The 20,707-nt window shown below is 44.6% G+C and overlaps 1 protein-coding gene across 5 annotated transcripts in view; it reads right to left on the bottom strand.

Annotated features, from left to right (window-relative positions):
* Positions 1-2,705: 2,705 nt before the first annotated feature.
* The window catches only part of LOC144313905 (estradiol 17 beta-dehydrogenase 5-like), a 30,073-nt gene continuing 12,071 nt past the window's right edge, over positions 2,706-20,707 (bottom strand). For 3 of the 5 annotated variants that reach the window (XM_077897328.1, XM_077897327.1, XM_077897326.1), the window contains 9 exons: positions 19,397-19,519; positions 17,564-17,731; positions 13,693-13,809; positions 12,919-12,996; positions 11,549-11,671; positions 9,737-9,846; positions 8,652-8,817; positions 8,132-8,214; positions 2,706-4,294 (listed from right to left, as the gene is read on the bottom strand). In XM_077897328.1, coding sequence (XP_077753454.1) covers positions 4,252-4,294; positions 8,132-8,214; positions 8,652-8,817; positions 9,737-9,846; positions 11,549-11,671; positions 12,919-12,996; positions 13,693-13,809; positions 17,564-17,731; positions 19,397-19,483 — 975 coding nt within the window. In that variant the 5' untranslated portion in view covers positions 19,484-19,519 and the 3' untranslated portion in view covers positions 2,706-4,251. Of the gene's footprint in view, positions 4,295-8,131; positions 8,215-8,651; positions 8,818-9,736; positions 9,847-11,548; positions 11,672-12,918; positions 12,997-13,692; positions 13,810-17,563; positions 17,732-17,990; positions 18,145-19,396; positions 19,520-20,707 lie in introns of those variants that run through there. The other 2 variants (XM_077897330.1, XM_077897329.1) reach the window with 2 other exon arrangements.

Raw genomic sequence — 20,707 nt, 5'->3', positions numbered from 1 at the left:
GTTGTGTTGCTCATCTCACGAGGGGTCACCTCAGTACTATTGGGGCCACTCGTGTTAAAGCTGCTATAAATTATGAGAGACTTAAAAGGCTCATTTTCATGAGTTAATTGGCAGGCATCTCCCTGTTTGCAAGTGTAAGAAAAATTCAACACAATTGGCTAATAGTACTTTTTATTAACATTTACAGAATTTTCCTGGGTTACAAAGTAATTCAACCAAATTCACAATGCAAAGAACTGAGAGAAGCTCAACTAGAGAAAGTAAAAAAGGCCTAAAAGAGCAATATCTAGGAAAACTCCTCTTTCTAGTGGATCCTTGTGGTCTTTGCCCACGTCTATGACGTGCAGATAGGGGCGCCCGGGTGGCTCAGTCGGTTGAGCGTGGGACTCTTGGTTTGGACTCAGGTCATGATCTGAGGGTGGTGAGGTTGTGGGGCTCTGCGCCTAGTGAGCGAGGAACCTGCTTCTCTCTCTCTCTCTCTGCCCCTCCCCACTGCATGCTCACTTTTCTATCAATCTTTAAAAAACATATCTAATAAATGGGCATAAACACTTCACAAAACCTGCCACATAGCATACATAATTTGTAACTCGCTTTTTAAAAAAGTGTAGGGGCGCCTGGGGGGCTCAGGTGGTTAAGCAGCTGCCTTCCGCTCAGGTGGTGATCCCCGGGTCCTGGGTCACATCAGGCTCCCAGCTCAGCGAGGAGCCACCCCCTCCTCCCCACTTATGCTCTCTCTCCGTAAATAAATAAAATCTTCAAAAAATTAAACATGCACGAACGCATATACCGGATGTACATTGGTGCAACCGTTCACTTAATATTTTGACCAGTTTCAGCTGGTCATTGATCTCCGGCCTAATGTAAATGACTTCCACATGTTACACTGAATCCTTATCACCACGACTCCGACCTTGCAAAGGCACTGCGGGCTGCAGGGGGCTTTCTTCTCATCCCCACACCTCAAACTCCAACTCTGACCAATGTCCATTCACAGGTGAGCCTGGAGGGACCAAAAGGTAAGCTCCATCACTTTATATTCTATAGAAAACACTATTACAGATTGGTGGTTGGTTTTTGTTGTTGTTGTTGTTGTTGTTGTTGTTGTTGTTGTTGTTTTTGCTAGAAACACTTGGAATAGCAACACCACGGCAACCAGCGAGGATGAGAAACACTGGGCCCCACGCGGCCCGGGGGAGGACGCGCGCCCGCGGGGAGCACTGCGCCTCTGCAGCTGGGCCAGAGGCTCCCGGGTTCGCTCTGTGCATATCCAGGAGCGCCCCGGGGAGCTCGGGGGCGACGCGGACTGAGGGCCTAGGCCAACGCCCCAGGCCTGCCCCGCAGGGACCCCGGGCCTCCCCTCCCCTGGAGGAGCCCAGGAGCCTCTCCAGGTCGCCCCGCGACGGGCGCCCGCGCATCCGCGGCTCTGGCGGCAGAGGGCGCCCCTGCCCCGCCGGTGGATCGGAGGCTCCCGCGTGGGTAGTGGGGTGAGGGGGCGGGAGCGAGCAGGGCTGCAGGGGGAAGCCGACGGCCTGGTCCATCTTTGGCTCCCGGGGGGGCTCTTCTTGGATCCGCAAGAGCAGGAGCGAAGGGGCCAGCTGCGGGGGGCGGTGGGGCGCAGGGGGGCGGGGGGGCGGGGGTGCAGGGGGGCGGGGGGCCGGGGGAGAGGGGTAGTTCCCGAGCCTGGGCCACACGGGGGCGGCTGGGAGCAAAGGGGCCCGACGGGGACAGGCGGCCGGGCCCTGTTTGTTTACCCGGCTTCTGAGACTGGGCCTCCTCCCCCGCGGCCCAGGGGCGCCCGCCAGGTGCGCCCCGCCCACCACCTGGTCCCGACCGCGGCTGCCGGTGGGTGCGGCACCTGCCCCTGCCCCGGCCCGGTGGGTGCGACACTTGCCGCCGCGCCCCGCGGATGTGGCCTCTCCGTGCTCCCCCGGGGCCGGCACCTCTGCATGCTCCCTGCAGGTGCAGCACCTGTCCGTGATCCCCCGGGGGCGGCACCTCTCCGTGCCCCCCGCAGGTGCAGCACCTCTCCATGCTCCCCGCAGGTGCAGCACCTCTCCGTGCTCCCCCGGGGGCGGCACCTCTCCGTGCCCCCCGCAGGTGCAGCACCTCTCCAGGCTCCCCACGGGGGCGGCACCTCTCCGTGCCCCCCGCAGGTGCAGCACCTCTCCGTGCTCCCCGCAGGTGCAGCACCTCTCCGTGCTCCCCCGGGGGCGGCACCTCTTCATGCTCCCCGCGGGGACGGCACCTCTGCATGCTCCCCGCAGGTGCAGCACCTCTCCAGGCTCCCCGCGGGGCGGCACCTCTGCCTGCTCCCCCGGGCGCGGCACCTGCCCCAGCCCCCAGAGGGTATGACACCTGCCCCGGCTCACTGCGGGTGCGGCACCTGTCGGGTGGGACTGACGCTCCCACCGGGTCCACAGGGAGAGAGGAACAGGGGTTTGCTCGGCCTCCCCGGGCTTGCGCAGCCTTCCTGACAAAGGACGGTGTTGGTTTCTTGTCTGGTGCACACACGGCAACGTGACCTCTGAACAGTGGACTCCCTCTTTTTTGGTAGAACCCCTACTATTACTAACAGTTTTTGAACTTGCACCCAAACAATGTATATTTATTTATTATATGAATACACTTCTTTATTAATCCAGTGTGTACATTATAAAATACCCCCAAAAAATAGAAAAAAAAACTTTACACTGAGCCAGAGATGAAATAAAAAATGGAAAAATAAGAACTTTAATCATGGTCCAAACTCTTTGTTCCCACTAATTTATTGTGGTTACATTCTTTTCAAAGCAATGATTCAACTATGCTTTACATATATATATATATATTTTTTGTCAATATTGATTCAATACTTTGTGATACAGAAATTTGAAATTTTGATCATAAACTCAGTTTGATTTGAAACACAGTCTTCATCGCAAGCAGCTGCAGCTGAAAATCCCTCACAGAGATGCATTGATGCAAATGGAGAAAGCAAATCTTTGGAAGTTCTTAATAAATCCTGGCACTCATTTTTCAGTCCCTTTTACTAATTATATCACTTTTGAAATTTGGACTCTCCAATATCTGTGAAGTTTTTTGAAAATTTATACTTCCAGTAGCTTAGTGATTTAATAAACATACACTTTAGGAGATGATTCCCACGATCAGGTTAATTAATACACCCATCACCCTAGATGGCTTTTTTTTTTTTTTTTTTTTTTTTTTTGGTGAGAGCACGTAAGATCAATTCTTTAAGCACATGTCAGTGTTACAGCACGGTATTATTAACTATGATTACATGCTGAACATTAGATCCTCAGAACTTATAACAGAAGTTGTGCCTTTGACCAACATCTCTGCATCCCCCCTACTCTGATCACATGAATGTTAGAGCTTTTGTTATTGTTCAAGGTCCACAGGCTCTGTTCCTGTTTTTTATCCCCAGCTCATTTTCTCTCTCTTGTTCCCATTGGGTGATTTATGTCATTTTACCCTCCTAGGTGCCACTTTGATTATTGTGTTTTCCAGTTCTAACATTTCCATTTTGTGATTCTTTATATCTTCTATTTCTTTGCTGAAACTGTGGCTTTCCATTTGTTCCACATGTGTTGTCATTGCTTGTTGAAACATGTTCACCATGACTGCTTTAAAATCCTTGGTCGGATAATTTTCCTATCTTGGTCGTCTTGGTGCAGTGCATCTGGTGCTCATCCTTTTTCATCCAGTTTGATAATCTCCTTGTTCTTGGCATTATGAGTACTTTTTAATTGAAACATGGCCCTTTTTTTTTTTGTATTGAGTTTTAATTAAGCTTCAGATCTCTTTTAAAGGCCTGATAAAATTGTATAGTGTGGTAAATTCACAGAACAAAAGAGAAAAATTCTTGGAGACAAGTAAAAAGCTAGACTTTGGCAATTTGAAAGTATACTCAATGGTTACCTTCTTTTTTGTTTGTTTGTTTGTTTGTTTGTTTGTTTGTTTTTAGAGATTTATATCCCTGTGATCACTTCACAGGGACAGCATTTCAACCTCAGTGACAGGAAAAAGCAAAACAGACTAAAAAGCCAAGGCATTGATAGGTTAGGTTGTTTGAAATGTATTGTCATTGACTTTGAGGGGGAAAGACTGGGTTTAGAGACATTTACTTCCAGATTCGGGGGACTCAGGCTACATTTCAACGTGTCAGGCTAAGTAACATGGGCTAAGTCAGATCCTTTCTCATCCTTGAGCTGTTCGCTGATCATCAACCAGAGTCAAAGAAATCAATTAATCCTCGTCATTAAATGGATAATCCGGATGAGTAGCAAATCTAAAAGGTGAAGAGAGAGACTTAGTCAAGTAACTGTTTCTGGGCTGGGTAAAGAGAGGTTTCTTTTAAACTGGCTTAAGTATGAAAATTAATGGAACTTTCTTTTATGGACAAGGACAAAAGCATCCAGTTTTACAATAACCCGGTACTACTACCTACTACCACTTGACACTATAATGAACATATTGTAAAAAATGGTACACAGTGCTCATGAACACATATACAAAATTAAAACAATACGTTGCATTTTTGAAGGTATTGTATTATTCTACTACTTAGGAGATAAGGTCCTGGAGTTGCTACTTTAAACTCCCAAGAGGGCAGAAATGAACTCTGCCTCTTTTAAAACCATGCCCTTAGGGTTTCATACATAACGGGAACAAATACTTCAAGGCGATGATGGGGAGGGCAATAAGAACGTCACTGTTGTTCAGTTTCTCTCAAGCACTCAGAAGTAATTCATCTATGCCTTTACTCGGTGAAAAATTATTAGATATAGGGATGGATACGGTGATTATGATATAAATCACTTCATCGGGGGTTTCATTTTAGCAAGGGAGGTAAACTAACACTCTCTCTCTCTGTCTCTCTGTCTCTATCTCTGTCTCTCTCTCTCTATATATATATATAGGATATATATTGAGATATATCATATATATAGAGATCCAATATATATATATCCAATATATATATTGAGATATATCATATATATATATATATACTATTATATATACTAGTCTCTCTATACTTTGTGTATATATATATATAGAGAGAGAGAGAGACTGGTATATATAACAGTATATATGCTATATATAGTATAGTATTATAGTATTATATAATATATAATATAGTATATAATATATTAGTATATAGTATATAATAGTATATAATATATATAATAGTATATATACTAATCTTTCTCTCTATATATATATATACACACACACAAAGTAATAATTTTGAGATAGTGCTAAATCACTAAATAATTAATTCTTGATTAAAACGACTGATGCTAATTGCTAAGGATTACTGCCTGCTTCTCCACTCTCCTTTTCCTTTCCCTCTTTATCATTTGATCATATTATTCATTGACCCAGCACTGATTAATCACTCAAGGAAACAGTAGATTTTTAAAAATCCTGCCCTAGGAATCTAACGTTTCCAATGAGGCAAACTGGAAATAAACAACATAAACCCGTGAAGTGTATGGTGCGCTAATCAGGAATATGCGCTAAAAGGAAAACAAAGTAGAATAGAGAGAAAGGCATTGCTGAGCAGGGTTGCATTCTTAGGTGAGGTGACAGAGAAGGTATATGACGGAGGTGACCTGAGGGAGGACACGAAGGAGGTGAAGGGGTGTGCAGCCAGCTGTCGGGAGGAAGAGCATCCTGGCGGAGAGAACAATCAGTGCAAAGGCCCTGGGACAGGCCCGGCGGCCGCAAGGAACAGCGGGGAGGCCACGGGCCGCAGTGGAGTCAGCGGGCGGAGATTGGACACAGCGGCAGACAGCGAGGGAGGGAGCGCCCTGCGGCCCCTGCAGGTGTGAAGGAAGCCGGCCTTCTGTCCGAGTGAGATAGGCTACCATGTCAGGAAGAGGGCTGCCCGTCGCCCTGGCCTCCAGGCATGAAGGGGGGAAGACTTGGGTGTGAGCTGGGGCCTCTGCAGATGCCATCGTGAGTCAGTGGTAGGCCTGATGGGTTTGAGGTGGCGTATTGCACACCCAAGTGCAGCTGAGCAAGTGGACTTACAAATCTTGGTCCAGGGCCGAGGTCTGGGCTGGATAGAATCCTGGGGAGTGGGTATTTAGATGGTGTTTAAAGCTTGAGACTGGGTGAAAGCAGCCGGGAGGTGGGCACAGACAGAAAAGAAAAGAGGTCCAAGGACCAAGTCGCTCCAAAGTTAGGAGGCCAGGTGGATGGGGAGGGCTTGCAAAGAACAGGAGAAGGAGGCTCGGGCGACAACGGGGAAGCAGGTAAGCGGGTGGGCCGCGTGGAAGGAAAGCCACGCACACGTTTCCAGGAGGAGAGCGAGGTCTGCCAGCTAAAACGAGACGAATGAGGAGAGGAGGTCATGGCTGACCTTGACAAGGAGAGTTTTGGCAAAGTGGGGAGCAGGTGCATCAGAAGATGGGAAGAGAGAGGCTCGAGGCGGCAAGCATAGGCTCCTTCGAGAAGTTTCCCTATGGAAGGAGAAATGCAGTGTGGCTGCATAGCGATGTCAGCTCAAGAGAAGATTTTGGTTTGGGTTTTGGTTTTAAAGACGGGAGCACTATGGGGACTTCATCAGGGTAAAGAACTTCTGCACAGCCAAAGAAACAGTCCACAAAACTACAAGACAACTGACAGAATGGGAAAAGATTTTGGCAAATGACATATCAGATAAAGGGCTAGTATCCAAGATCTATACAGAACTTCTTAAACTCAACAGCAAAGAAACAAACAACCCAACCATGAAATGGGCAGAAGACATGAACAGACATTTCACAGAGGAAGACATACACATGACCACCAAGCACATGAGACAATGCTCCACATCACTGGCCGTCAGGGAAATACAAATCAAAACCACAATGAGATACCACCTCACACCAGTGAGAATGGGGACAATTAACAAGGCAGGAAACCACAAATGTTGGAGAGGATGTAAAGAAAGGGGAACCCTCTTGCACTGTTGGTGGGAATGTGAACTGGTGCAGCCACTCGGGAAAACTGTGTGGAGGTTCCTCGAAGAGTTAAAAATAGATCTGCCCTACGACCCAGCAATTGCACTGCTGGGGATTGACCCCAAAGATACAGATGCAGTGAAACACCGGGTCACCTGCACCCCGATGTTTCTAGCAGCAATGTCCACAATAGCCAAACTGTGGAAGGAGCCTCGGTGTCCATCGAAAGATGATGGATAAAGAAGATGTGGTTTATGTATACAGTGGAATATTCCTCAGCCATCAGAAAGGATGAATACCCACCATTTGCTTCGACATGGATGGAACTGGAGGGTATGATGTTGAGTGACATAAGTCAATCAGAGAAGGACAATCATCCTATGGTCTCACTGATACAGGGAATATAAGACGTAGTGAAAGGGAATAAAGGGGAAAGGAGGGGAACAGAGCGGGAAATATCAGAGAGGGTGACAGACCATGAGAGACTCCTAACGCTGGGAAACGAACTAGGGATGGTAGAAGGGGAGGTGGGCGGGGGGACGGGGGGACTGGGTGACAGGCACTGAGGGGGGCACTTGACGGGATGAGCACTGGGTGTTATACTATGTGTTGGCAAATCGAACTCCAATAAAAAATATATATATTACAAAGTCCTCTCCAACTTTTCAACCTGATGTGACAAAATATTTGATTTCGTTCTAGATTTCCTGTAGCTGTGAATTGTTCAAACATGTCTGATTCATGATAAAACATAAACACGTGCTATTAACGATTTCACATGTTTGTACTTGTGGATTGTACTGTTTTGCTTTCAAATAAAAACTTTTTTAAAAGAAAAAAATATATATATATTAAAAAAAAAGACGGGAGCACGGTTGAGTGCCTGTGGGGGGAGGGAGAGCCTGATGGGGCGGTGGAGAGGGATTTCCCCAGGTTTCGGGGAGGCAGTGAGTAAGGCGGAGAGAAGGGTGACTCCAGCACCCACTGGCCCCCATCACAGGTGCAGTGAGGACAGAGGACAGGAGAGCATCAGGGAAAAGAGGTTCCAGAGGCCTTGAAGGAAAGATGTTCCCCAGCCACTTTCCTAAAAGAAGAGGAACCCCTCTGTGGATTGGGGTCACACAGTCCCACCACCGTCCAGCTTCCCAGCGTCAAGGGAGCAACGAGCTACTTACAAAGTATCTGAAAAGTAGCGAATGTTTTTGTTGAGGCTGCTCAGAGTCTCCATGTCCTCTGGTGTCAACTGGAAATCAAACACCTGCCAGAAACATGAGGTGATGACTCAGTTTCCCCGCGGCACTGACTGCCCCATCCCCCTACCCCTCCCACACACGTTTGTGCAAGGGGTGTGGAGGTTTTGAGAGATGACTCATGAAGCTGGGGTTCACTCCAGGCGGGAGTTGGGCCCCCCAGGGGCGCTGGGCAGGTGCATGTGGCCACAGCGAAGGAAGCCTCGACAGGCCCCAGCGCCAATCACATGTCATCTAACTCCTTCTCTGTGCAGCTGCAGATCAGGCCCTAGCTTGGGGTTCAAAGGAAACCCAGCATGGGGACCCCAAGCTGACCCTCCCGGGGCCTCTCCCGACACCGCAGAAGCTACCTGGGCACTGAGGACGGACAGCCCGCGGGTGCCTCACGGATGACCCAGTGCAGAGGGCAATGGGGCCCCGTCCAGCCCTGGGCCCGCAGCCCCACCTGGAAGTTCTCCCGGATTCTCTTCTCGTTGAAGCTCTTGGCCAAGGCCACCACCCCCCGCTGCAGCTGGAAGCGCAGGGCCACCTGGGCCGGAGTTCGCCCGTGCCTGGCGGCCACAGCATTGAGAACTGGGTCCTTCAGGAGAACTGGGGCGTCCTGGTTCACCCTGGGGGGAGGCAGGGTGCTGTGTGTCGGAGCCCATGTAGCCCCTCACGCCGGGGGCCTTCGCCCTCTAAGCTCTGCCTCCTGAACCTGCTGCTGTGCCACAGTCCCTGGGCTCACTTCTTTTGGTGGATCCAAAGAAGGCCCAGAGAAAGGAAGGCAGAAGAGGACCCTCAGGGAGTATTTCATATGTTTTTGTTTGTTTGTTTGTTTGTTTGTTTGTTTAAAAAAGCATTTCTGAGAAATGTGGTAAAAGACTGGATAAGAAGAGAAACTCTCCAAATTAAGATCCAATAATCTGCATTGTAACAACCCAATTATTTTATAAGAATCTACTATTTCAAAAATGCTTTTATTTTATTTTATTTTATTTCGTTTTATTTATTTACTTGACTGAGAAAGGGAGAGAGAGAGCACACACAGTGGGAGCAGCAGAGGGAGAGGGAGCCCAACTTGGGGCTCGATCCCAGGACCCTGAGATCATGATCTGAGCCAAAGGCAGACGCTCAACCAACAGGGCAGGTGCCCCTCAAAAATGCTTTCAATTAATGATCTGCTTTGTCAAGTGCTAAAAGGTGCATTTTTATATTCCTCTTCAAGAGATAAAGATACTAAGACTTAACAGAAGTTGTCACTTGTCTCCTATCACTCGGCTATCAAGTGTCAGAATCATGGCGAGGGCTCACTTTGTCACTCTTTACAGCCAAAGCTTTTCAACTGTGTGAACATTCTAATCAGGGTTTGTGTTATTTAATAATGTGTCCTTGAGTCCCCACAATGTAGGCGAGTTAAGCGTCTATGGAGATGGACCACGGCTGCTGTCTACCATCCCTCCCCCCGCCCACCCCCTCCCCCCGACAGTTGAGTGATGACTCCAGAAGGTACAGCGTCTGCAGTTAGGATACAGGCATAGAGATCATTACCATTCCTTCCCGAAGTCGGACCCCAAGGCACCGTATGCAGTCAGGATGATGTCCTTGGACTTGCAGAACTCCAGGAGTTTGCTCTGGTTGAAGTAAAGGTGACACTCCACCTGCAGAGTGCGAAGCAGAAGGGCTGGATCACAGGACCACGGCCACCAACCTGACGGGGAAGCTGCAGGGCTGTGTCGCCCGGTAGCAAACGCATGTAGGTGTCCCAGCCACAGGAGCCAACACAGGATCATCACCCACAGCTGTGCCAGGGGACCTGCCAGAGGCTTACCTCTGCATTACGGCCCAGAGATGACACGGCTCTACTGAGAAAGGGGCTCATGAGAGACAAGGCCAGATCCCAAACCAAAAGTGTGGCTGAGCTCCTGCTGCACCCCTTTTTCACTGCCTTTCCCCTGACTGTGGTGGTTGGATAAGCATGAGCACAGATCCGAGGAGAAGCCAGAAGCCTGACTTGGGCCTCCCGTGAACCGTATTCATCAACACAGCTTGCAGGAAAGGGGCTGGCTCAGGCATTAGGTGCAAAGGGACTTTCTGTGTCACAGCTGCACGTGTGTTTGCGGTCTCCGTCAGGGACACGGACAGGGAGGAAGGGGGATGTATTGTATTCAGGGCCCCAAACCAAGCCTGGACCTAGGTTCACCTGACCTGAACCACCGTCTGCTATCACCTGATTGCCTCACAGATCACAACGAACTGAACTCTGTTCCAGCTCTTTGAGCCCATGTAGACTTCCCATTAACCAATGACCTCAACCTCACAGGTCACAACGAACTAGACTCTGTTCCAGCTCTTTGGGCTCATGTAGACTTGCCAGTAACCAACGACCTCAACTTGGCTGCATTCCATTTGCCCGGTAGAGCTCAGGGCCACGTTCAGCTTCTTCCTTAATTCGTCATCACTACCCCAATCAAAACCAGTTTCTTTATTTTCTATAAACTGGTGATGCTCAAAGTGAAGGTAAATCTCCCAAGGGACCCACAATACCACCTTTAGAACAACTATTTGTACTTTTCATCTAAAAATAAGAAAAAAAATAAGACTCACTGATATCTAATACACGGATTGCCAATCCCTCTCTAACAAGCCTGCAGGTACGAAGTTTAAAGGAGATAAGCCCAAGGCGAGTGTGAGCTCTCCGGAGTGCAGAAGGGTGGCCACTCACTTCTGTACTCATGATTTCTTACATTATTCTAAGATAAGCAAGTTTTATGTGTGGCTCATTAAAGCAGGTTTATTATAACAAGTGGACTTCTGATTTTTTTTTAACCTTTAAATGTTTTTATTGTGGTAAAATACACATAACATAAATTTACCATTTTTTATTTTTTTATTTTTATTTTTTTTTTAAATTTACCATTTTTTAAAAAGTAGATCTACCATTTTAGCCATTTCTAAGCATACAGTTCAATGGCACTAACCTACTCACATTGTGGGTGGCTGATTTTATACCATTGAGTCTCAGCAGATATCTCCTAACACAGAACTCGAAAGAATTACCCGTTTTCTTTTATATAGAAGTGTTCCAACTTTATTGACCAGAGATGAGAAAGCTCAGTAATTAGCTAGCTTTAAATTTCTAAGACCAACCACCATAACACCTAGTAGATTATACTCCAACCTGACACTTAGATGTTTTGTTATAAAGTGACGTGGCCTTGGGGACTGTTTTCAACAACTTGCAGTACACTCTGCTCTCTACAGGATGGGGAGATGCCACCCGTGACCTAGTTGAAATGAGGGAAGAGTAAGCCAAGGAGGGAGAGGAGATGGGGGTGCGGTGGGTTGATTGATGTGGCTCACCTGGTTGCAGACAGGCTTGTACTTAAGCCTTGGCTTGCTCAGGATCCTCTCCAGCTGCCTGCGGTTAAAGTTGGACACACCAATAGACTTGGCAAGCCCTGAATCTTTACACTTCTCCATGGCCTACGGAGGGAAGGGGTGGTCAGTAATCTGTGGAGCCAGCTAGGGAAGCATGATAAATGGTAGCGTGCTAAGAGTAGGGGTGGAGGATGGGAGAGAAGATGAGACAGAGCATGAGAGAGAGAGCCTTTATTTTTTTTATTTTTATTTATTTATTTATTTATTTATTTATTTATTTATTTATTTATTGAGAGAGAGAGCCTTTAAAGGCACTCATGTCAATAAAGGAGATAGGAATTAACCAAGTAGGAGAATGGAAAATAAAATAATTCTTAAAAATGAGTAAGAAGATAGAATGCACAGGGTTTAGAACAGAGCTAAAGGGCTCAGTGCGATTTTTAGCTGCACACCTAGAAAAACTTGAGTGATGGCAAAACAAGCCCCAGGAGACCAGGAGTGGAGGTCTGCAGCTTGGGAACCAAGAAGGAGGCCATTCTGGTCCCCAGCCCATTGGCTCCCTCTTTTCTCTGTGACCTCATGTCCTATTAGGGTCATCAGATTAACTATTCCAGTCACACACGCACCCTTGCTGTTCTTGAACATAATAGGCTCTCTCCCACCTTAGGAACTGGGCCTTGAGGGCATCTGGGTGGCTTAGTGGGTTAAGTGTCTGCCTTCGGATCAGGGCATGATCCCAGAGTCCTGGGATCAAGTCCCATGTTGGGCTCACTGCTCAGCGGGGGATCTGCTTCTCCCTCTCCCTCTCTGCTCCTCCCCACTCTCAGTCTTTCTCAAGTAAATGAATAAAATCTTAACAACAACAACTGGGCCTTGGCTTCCTTTATGCCTGTATCACTCTCCTTCTAGATACCCACGTGTTCAGTTCCGCACTTACAAATATTTGCCCAATTTGTTACCTTCTCAGGAAAGCCTACCCTGCCCATCTGCATCCCATACCTACCCTGGCATTCTCAGTTTCCTTGGTGAGTTTTACTTTCCCATTCCACACACCCCCAACCCATGCCACAGCACTTCCATTCCATGCGCCCAGAGACCTTGGTTTGTTCATTGACGTAGCCTGAGAACTTAAAAATACTTAGTATCCAATACATCATAGGCACTCAACAAGTACTTGGTAAATTATTAAATGGGAGAGGTGTGAAACCATGGCAGAAGGACACTCAGGGAAGGACTCGCCCAAGTCTACATGGGAGCAGAACTGGACGAGATGCACACATCTTGAATTCCTTGTCCATCCTCTCTCACCCAACATGCAGAGACATGGATCGCATCTTTGGAGCTCTACTCACCTCCCATGTGGCACAGAGATCCACTCTGTCAAAAATGATTTTTCCATCTTTGTCCTTTGGGAACAATTCCTCCCCAGGCTGGGACACAGAAAAGAATGAGAGGTTGTACAAAGTTGTGTTTGGCCTCAGCCAAGCCATCAAGAGCCTACAGACCTTCAGGCTAATGCGACAATGTATTCTCATTTTGAAAGGAATGGAAACCTTAGGCTAAAGGGAGAGAAAGTACATGGAGGAAATGCATTTCCTAGAAAGTATGTTTTTAACTGATAAAGGTTCAATAAATATTGTTTGTGTCAAGGGCAGCTTGAAACACCCAATACCCATCCTAGAGAGAGGCTAGGGTGGTGCCAGGGCTCCATAGGCCCCTTGGCCCCAGATACTTGTGGGATAAGCTGCTTCAATTCCTGCTTCCACCTAGAGATGGGCATTCAAGAACATGACTCGTCAGCATCTCAAAGCCTGTGTTCCATCCTCATTAAATCTCCTGTGCCTCAACTGTTCTCTACCTCAGAACATTCTCCAAAAACGAGGGGTCAAAGGCTGAGATTCAGGAGCAGAGGTCTTGAAAATACAGACAGTGTATTCACAAAATCAAAGACATGGATGACAGTGAACTCTTGTCACTCTGGGGCTGAGAAAGGAATATTACAGCAGAAAAAAGGGAATCTTAAAATACTATGTATGTTTCTCCTCATTTTTTATAAACTATATCCTCTGTTGTATTCAGCTACTAATTGGTATGTTGGTCATCAAAGTAAAATAACTTTTGCTAACCTTCAAAGGTACTGGGAAATGAATGAGATAAAGATCCACATAGCTAAACCCAAGCTTCTTCAGTGACATTTCTAGATTGGTTTGAACCAATTCTGGACGGAGGAAGGTTACCCACACCTGCAGTGGTTGAAAGAGAAGTAGTATTAGATTATTTTTTTAAAGAATATTTAGGAGAAATTAATAAAGTATAAAACTGTCACTATTCACAATGCAGATGTGGTACTATATAAAGACTCCACCAAAAAACTATTAGAACTAATAAATTTAGAATTCACTAACATGGCAGGAGGAAGTAACAGGGAAAAAAATTAAGAAACCAATCCCAGGGGCACCTGGGTGGTGCAGGCAGTTAATCGTCTGCCTTTGGCTCAGGTTATGATCTCAGAGTCCTGTAATGGAGCCGCTTGCCAGGCTCCCAGCTCAGCGGGGAGCTTGCTTCTCCCTTTCCCTCTGCCTGCCACTCTGCCTGCTTGTGATTTCTCTCTCTCTCTTTCTCTATGCATCAAATAAATAAAGTCTTTAAAAAGAAAAAGAAAGAAAGAAAGAAAGAAAGAAAGAAAGAAAGAAAGAAAGAAAGAAAGAAATCCCATTTAAAATTGCACCAAAAGGAATAAAACACCTGGGAATAAATTTAACCAAGGAGATAAAAGACCCGGATTCAGAAAATTATAAGACATTGATGAGAGAAATTAAAAATCACACAATGGGAAAGATATACCATGTTAATGGATTGGGAGAATTAATATTGTTAAAATGTCCATACTACCCAAAGCAATCTACAGATTCAATGCAATCCTTATTAAAATACCAATAGCATTTTTTAGAGAACTAAAACAAACAATCCTAAAATGTCTATGGAACCACAAAAGACCCTGAACAGGCAAAGGAATCTTGAGAAAGGAAAACAAAACCAGAACTATCATAATCCTAGACTTCAAGATATAAAATAAACCTACTGTAATCAAAACAATAAGGTACTGGCACAAATGGAGACACAGATCAATGGAATAGAATAGAAAGCTCAGAAATGAACCCACAGCTATATGGTCAATTAATCTTCAACAAAGCAGGAAAGAATATCCAATGGGAAAAAGATAGTGTCTTCAACAAATGATGTTGGGAAAACTATATAGCCACATTCAGAAGGATGAAACTGGACCACTTTCTTACACCATACACACACAAAAATCTCAAAACAGTTCAAGTCCTAAATGTGAGACAGGAAACAATAAAAATCCTAAAAGAAGACACAGGCAGCAATCTCTTGGATGTTGGCCTTAGCAACATACTTAAGGATATGTCTCCTGAGGCAATGGAAACAAAAGCAAAAATAAACTACTGGGACTACGCCAAACTAAAAAGCTTCTGTAGTGCAAAGGAAACAATCAACAAAACAAAAAAGCAACCTACTGAAAAATAAACTACTGGGACTACGCCAAACTAAAAAGCTTCTGTAGTGCAAAGGAAACAATCAACAAAACAAAAAAGCAACCTACTGAATGGGAGAAAATATTTCAAATGATATATCTGATAAGTGGTTAATATAAAAAAATATAAGGAACTTACACAACTCAACACCAGAAGAACAAATAATCTGACTAAGGAGACTAATCAGGTCTGGGAGAAGACCTGAATGTACACTTTTCCAAGGAGCACATACAGATGGCCAACAGACACATGAAAAGATGCTAAATATCATCACTCATCATGGAAATGCAAATAAAAACCATAATGAGATACCACCTCATACCTGTCAGAATGGATAACACCAACAACACAAGAAACAACAGGTGTTGGTGAGAATTTAGAGAAAGAGGGACCTTGTGCACTGTTAGTAGGAATGCAAACTGGTGCAGCCACTCCGGAGAAGAGTATGGAGGGAGCTTCTTCAAAAAATTAAAACTAAAAAAACCATATGATCCACTACTATAATTCTACTTTAGGGTATTTACCAAAAGAAAATGAAACACTAATTAAAAAAAATACATGCATGCTTATGTTTATTGCAGCATTATTTACAATAACTAAGATATGGAAGCAATCCAAATGTCCACTGATAAGTGAATGGATGAAGAAGATGTAATACATATGTAAAACGGAATATTACTTAGCCATTAAAAAGAATGAAATCTTGCCATTTGTGTCAACATAGATGGACCTAGAGGATATCATGTTAAGTGAAATAACTCATACAGAGAAGGAAAAATGGCATATGCTCTCACTTATATATGAAATCTGAAAAACAAAACAAATGGTTGAATAAACAAACAGAAAACAGAAACAGACTCATAAAGGCAGAGGAGAAACTGGTAGTTGCCAAAAGGGAGGGGAGGGAGGGAATGGGTGAAACAGGTGTAGGGGTTCAAGAAGTATGAACTTCCAATTATACAGTAAGTAAGTCATGAAGAAAGGAGAATAAATATAGTCAAAAGTGGTGCAACAAAATTGTATGGTGACAGATGGCGGCTCGCTTATCGTGGCGAGCTTTCCGAAATATATAGACCTGTCAAACCACTCTCTTGTACACCTGGAACTAATAGAACATTATATGTCCACTCTGATTCCATAACAGAAGTGCTATCTTTTAATTCTTCTTCAATTTTTTTAAAAAATTGCTGTATTTTAATACGGCCTAGTTGAGTCCTTAGGGACTTGCTGCCTAGCTCTAGCCTAAGCAGAACCAAATAAAACTATCTGATTCAGCTTAAAAAAAATCTTTAGGAGAAATGAATAAAATGGCAAATAAATAATAAAAACCACAAACCCACTTGCTGTCATTGGGAAGTGACAAATTACTCTGCCAAGCTCCTAAGTTGTGTTCCTCATAGCTTCTGTTTCATTCTGAATTAAGACCACAAGGAAGAAAAAAAATAGTATGGCCTTGCACGGAGGGTTTCAAATGTTAGAATGTAAAGGAATTATTTGGTTTGCCTGTAAAGAACACACTCCTGGGTTCTACCTCAAATATAATAAATCACAGTATCTGGAGATTGAACCAGAAAATTGCATTTTAAGCAAGAACTTCAAGTAGTTGTGAATCAGGAAATTGCATCTTGACTGTATTAAATGGTTCAGGGTTCCAAAGAAAATTAGGCCCCATAGGAATTTGAGGGGGGGGGTACTTTAGCTTATTTTAGGAAGTAACAATTTAGGGAAAATCAATCAAAATTGCTAAAAATAAGGAAACCAGAGGACCCTCTGGAAAGGATATAAACAGATGAGAATAAGATGATGATACTGTGTGTAACAGAGTCATAGAGCCTCATCCTCTGGATTGAGAAGGAAGAGATATCTGTTCACAGACTTGCCTAGGATTCACTTGAGTGGACTTCAAGTGTTTCTTCTTGGGTACTTTACCTCATATTTAAATATCCAGTTCTAGCAGTACTTAGCTCAATGCACACTACTGGAAAAATGCCTCTTGGATTCCCTTTCCAGTCTGACTTTAATACATACATTCTTTTATTTGTTTCAGATATGATATCTACGGATATGAATAATAGTAGGAGAAAATGGCTCAAGAGTTAAAATATATATATATATAGGGGCACCTGGGTGGCTCACTTGGCTAAGCGTCTAACTCTTGATTTTGACTCAGGGTCCAGAGATAGAGCCTTGTGTAGCCTCCATGTTCAGAGGGGAGTCTCCTTGAGATTTGCCCTCTCCCTCTGCCCCCCGCCACTGGCACGCACGCCTGAGTGCGCACACACACCCTTTAAAAGATCTTTTTTAAAAATTTAAAAAAATATATGTATTTTTACAAACATTGCTTTCATCCTCACAGCAGTTCTGTGGTATTTTTTTCCTACGTCATAGGAAAGAGACCTAACATGTCAATTAGTCACAGTAGAGAGGGGACTGTACACAGAACCTTCGAAGTGTAGAATATGTCCTCTCTCTTCACAGTGCCATCAGCAATCTTCCTCTGGATGGCCCTCCCAATCTCTTCTTCATTGAGATACATATAGGCTGAGTCAAAATGGCGGTAGCCTACATCGATTGCTCTCTTGACGGCCTCTTCCACTTCAGTCTTAGGAACCTAGAAGACCATAAGAAGATAAGGACCTACTTGACAGGAATGGCCAGTTCCACATGTAGAGCGATTCAGCAGAACCTCATTTACCCAAGGGCTGAGAGCTAGAGATGTCAGAGCTAAATGTCAACTCATAACCTTAGTGGTAAATGTTTGACAACCGACTCTCTGAAGAAGAAAAGAAGCCTTGATTTACCTGTTTCTATGGTTAAATACTCCCACCCCTGCTAACTTCGAGCTAGGAATATTATGAAAAGGTGCTCACCATTGGATCTCGTGAGCTCATGAGCTGACCCACCTGGCCACTGGCTTTAACCCTCTGCTTCTGGATTTACATGATCTGTGGATTTACACAATCTATTGATTTACAGTCCCAAGTGAATTCACTCTGTAAGAGATGATTAAACTGGTTGCAATCCAGAAGCCGAAGGCTCAAAATTACCTCAGTGCAATGATGGTGTAACTTTATACAGAATAAATTAATGATTCACTTTTCTAAACTTGGAGAAATACTTCAAACATTTGAGGAGGGACAAAGACAAAAAAAGAAAATAAACTCCTCTTTTACAGAAAAATAGCTATAAGCAATAAACAACTTGGTTATTTCTCTTAGCTGCCTGCCATTCTGCTGGCCTACCAGGCTGGACTTTTAAAATTATCCATGAATTTCCCTCTCCATGACCTCTCCCTCCCTCACTTAAAATGTCCCCTGGGTTACTTTTAAATTTATAACTCCTGATGAGTTAACTAGCACCAAGGAGATTAACTGATCATCCACAGATTTAAGAGCCAAGTCCAAGTGAAAGCCATACTCTGCACCAGCATCCTTGCTGCAGTCCTCAGCATTATACCCCATGTGGCTCCTGTGCTGAGGAACTAATCCTACAACTTTCTTTAAACAGTTATAAGCTCCTCCGCCAAGAACCACTGAAGGTGTGCTCTTGTAGTTTGCAATGTTCAAACGAGAAACATGCATGGAGTTCAGCGTTCCAGAGAGAGAATTTCCAAGTGCCACTTGGCTCTCCCCATGACACAGTACTACCAACCTGGCTTCTAAGAGGATATTTTCACTCCAGACCACCAACGTTCCCTCTAATATTAATCTTGTCCTCTCCAGACCCTTCAGTGGCCAAGATTTCTCTAGATATTCTATGAGTACTGGTGGACAGAGATCTCTTGGACACTGGACCTGACAGAAAAGGACATCACAAGCAAACTCGCCACGAAGTCTCCGTCGTGTGGTAATCAAGACTCCTGGATTTCATTGATTCTAGTGGACTGTGCGTGGCTACAACTGGAGAGCAGGTGAGAACTGCTGACAGATGATACACGTCCATGTCCCTTGATAAGAGTGCCATTCCGAGGGTGACCCGTCGACAAACAGCATCAGAGTCACAAAGGCAGCTCATGAGAAATGCAGATTTTTTTAGCTCTATCGCAGATCTACTCATTGAGAACCTTTGTGGGTATAGCCCCCAAATCTGGACTTTTAACAGGTGTTTTTATTCCTCTGAAAATTTGAAGAGCACCAACTCACTAACTGCACAAAATAACCTAACCTGGAGAGAAGCTTACAAATGAAGAAAATGAGGCCCACCTGCATTTGCCTAACTCTGGTTCATATAAGGACCTGTGTCTGCCACCCTCCATCCCCAGCGTCATTATGACTACCTTGCTAGGAGCAGAGGTGCCAAATCCCAGTGGAGGCATGCTGAGTCCATCGTTCAGCTTTACAGATCTAAGTTTCATTAGATTCATCTCTTTGCACTCTTCTGGCTTCTAATTATAATACATCTGCAGAGGGGAGAAAATAGTATAGTAAGTCACATGCCATAAAATCACCCCCTTCAAATTACCCAAGTCAACAGTTTTTAGTATATTCACGGCGTTGTTACAAGTATACAATTTTAGAGTACTTTCTTACCCCTCCCCAATACCCCATACTCATAGAAACAACTCCCCATTCCTTTCTCCCATCGGCCTCTGGCGACCACTTTTTGTCTCCACAGATTTGCCTATTCTGGAAATTTTATTTGAATGCATTCACACACTATGTGGCATTTTGTGACCCCCTTCCTTTCCCTTAGCATGTTTTCAAGGTGAATCCACATTGTAGTGTGTAATAGTACTTCAGTCCTTTTTATGGCCAACTAACATCCCTCTGTACAGATGTACCACGTGTTTATGCAATCGTCAGTTGACAAACACTTGGCTTTTTCTACTTTTTGCTTACAAGGAACAATGCTTCTGTAAACACTTCTGCACGTGGTTTTGTGTGGACGTGCATTTTCAATTCTCTTGGATCTATACGTAAGCCTGGAATTACTGAGTCATAGACCAAACCCATGGTTAACGTTCTGAGAAACTGCCAAGGGTTTTCCAAAATGGCTGTACCATTGACATTCCAATTCGTGAGAATTCCGATTTCTCCACTTCTTCTCCAACACTTGTTACCCATCATCTTTTGTAAATAGCCATCCTAGTAGGTAGGAAGTGATACTGTGGATTTGATCTGCATGTCCCTGAGGACGAGTGATGTTGATCATCGTTTCACGTACCTCTTGGCCATTTGTATGTCTTCCTAGGAGACATGTCTACTCAAGTCTTTTGGTTATTGGTTTCTTTATTAACAAGTTGTAGGAATTCCTCATCATATTTTGGAATGAACCTCTTATCAAATACATGATTTGCAAATGTTTTCTCCCATTCCAGAGAATGCCTTTTCTCTCTGTTGACGGTTTCCTTTACTGCACACAAGCTTTTTGATTTGATGTAGTCCCACTTGTTTATTTCTGTTTTGTTGCTGCACTTCTGATGTCTTATTCAAGAAATCATGATCAACATCACTAAGATTTTCTCCTGTGTTTTCCTCCAGTGTCTTAAAGTTCTAGGTCTTACATTTAAATCTTCAATCCATTTTGAGTTAAATTTGACAACCCTGATACATTTGTATTATTCTAACACAGTCTAAGAATGATTAAT

This window comes from Canis aureus, chromosome 5, assembly GCF_053574225.1.
Source record: "Canis aureus isolate CA01 chromosome 5, VMU_Caureus_v.1.0, whole genome shotgun sequence".
Classification (NCBI taxonomy): Eukaryota; Metazoa; Chordata; class Mammalia; order Carnivora; family Canidae; genus Canis; species Canis aureus.
Note: the sequence above shows the minus strand (reverse complement) of the source record. Positions and strands in the feature narration are given on the sequence as shown.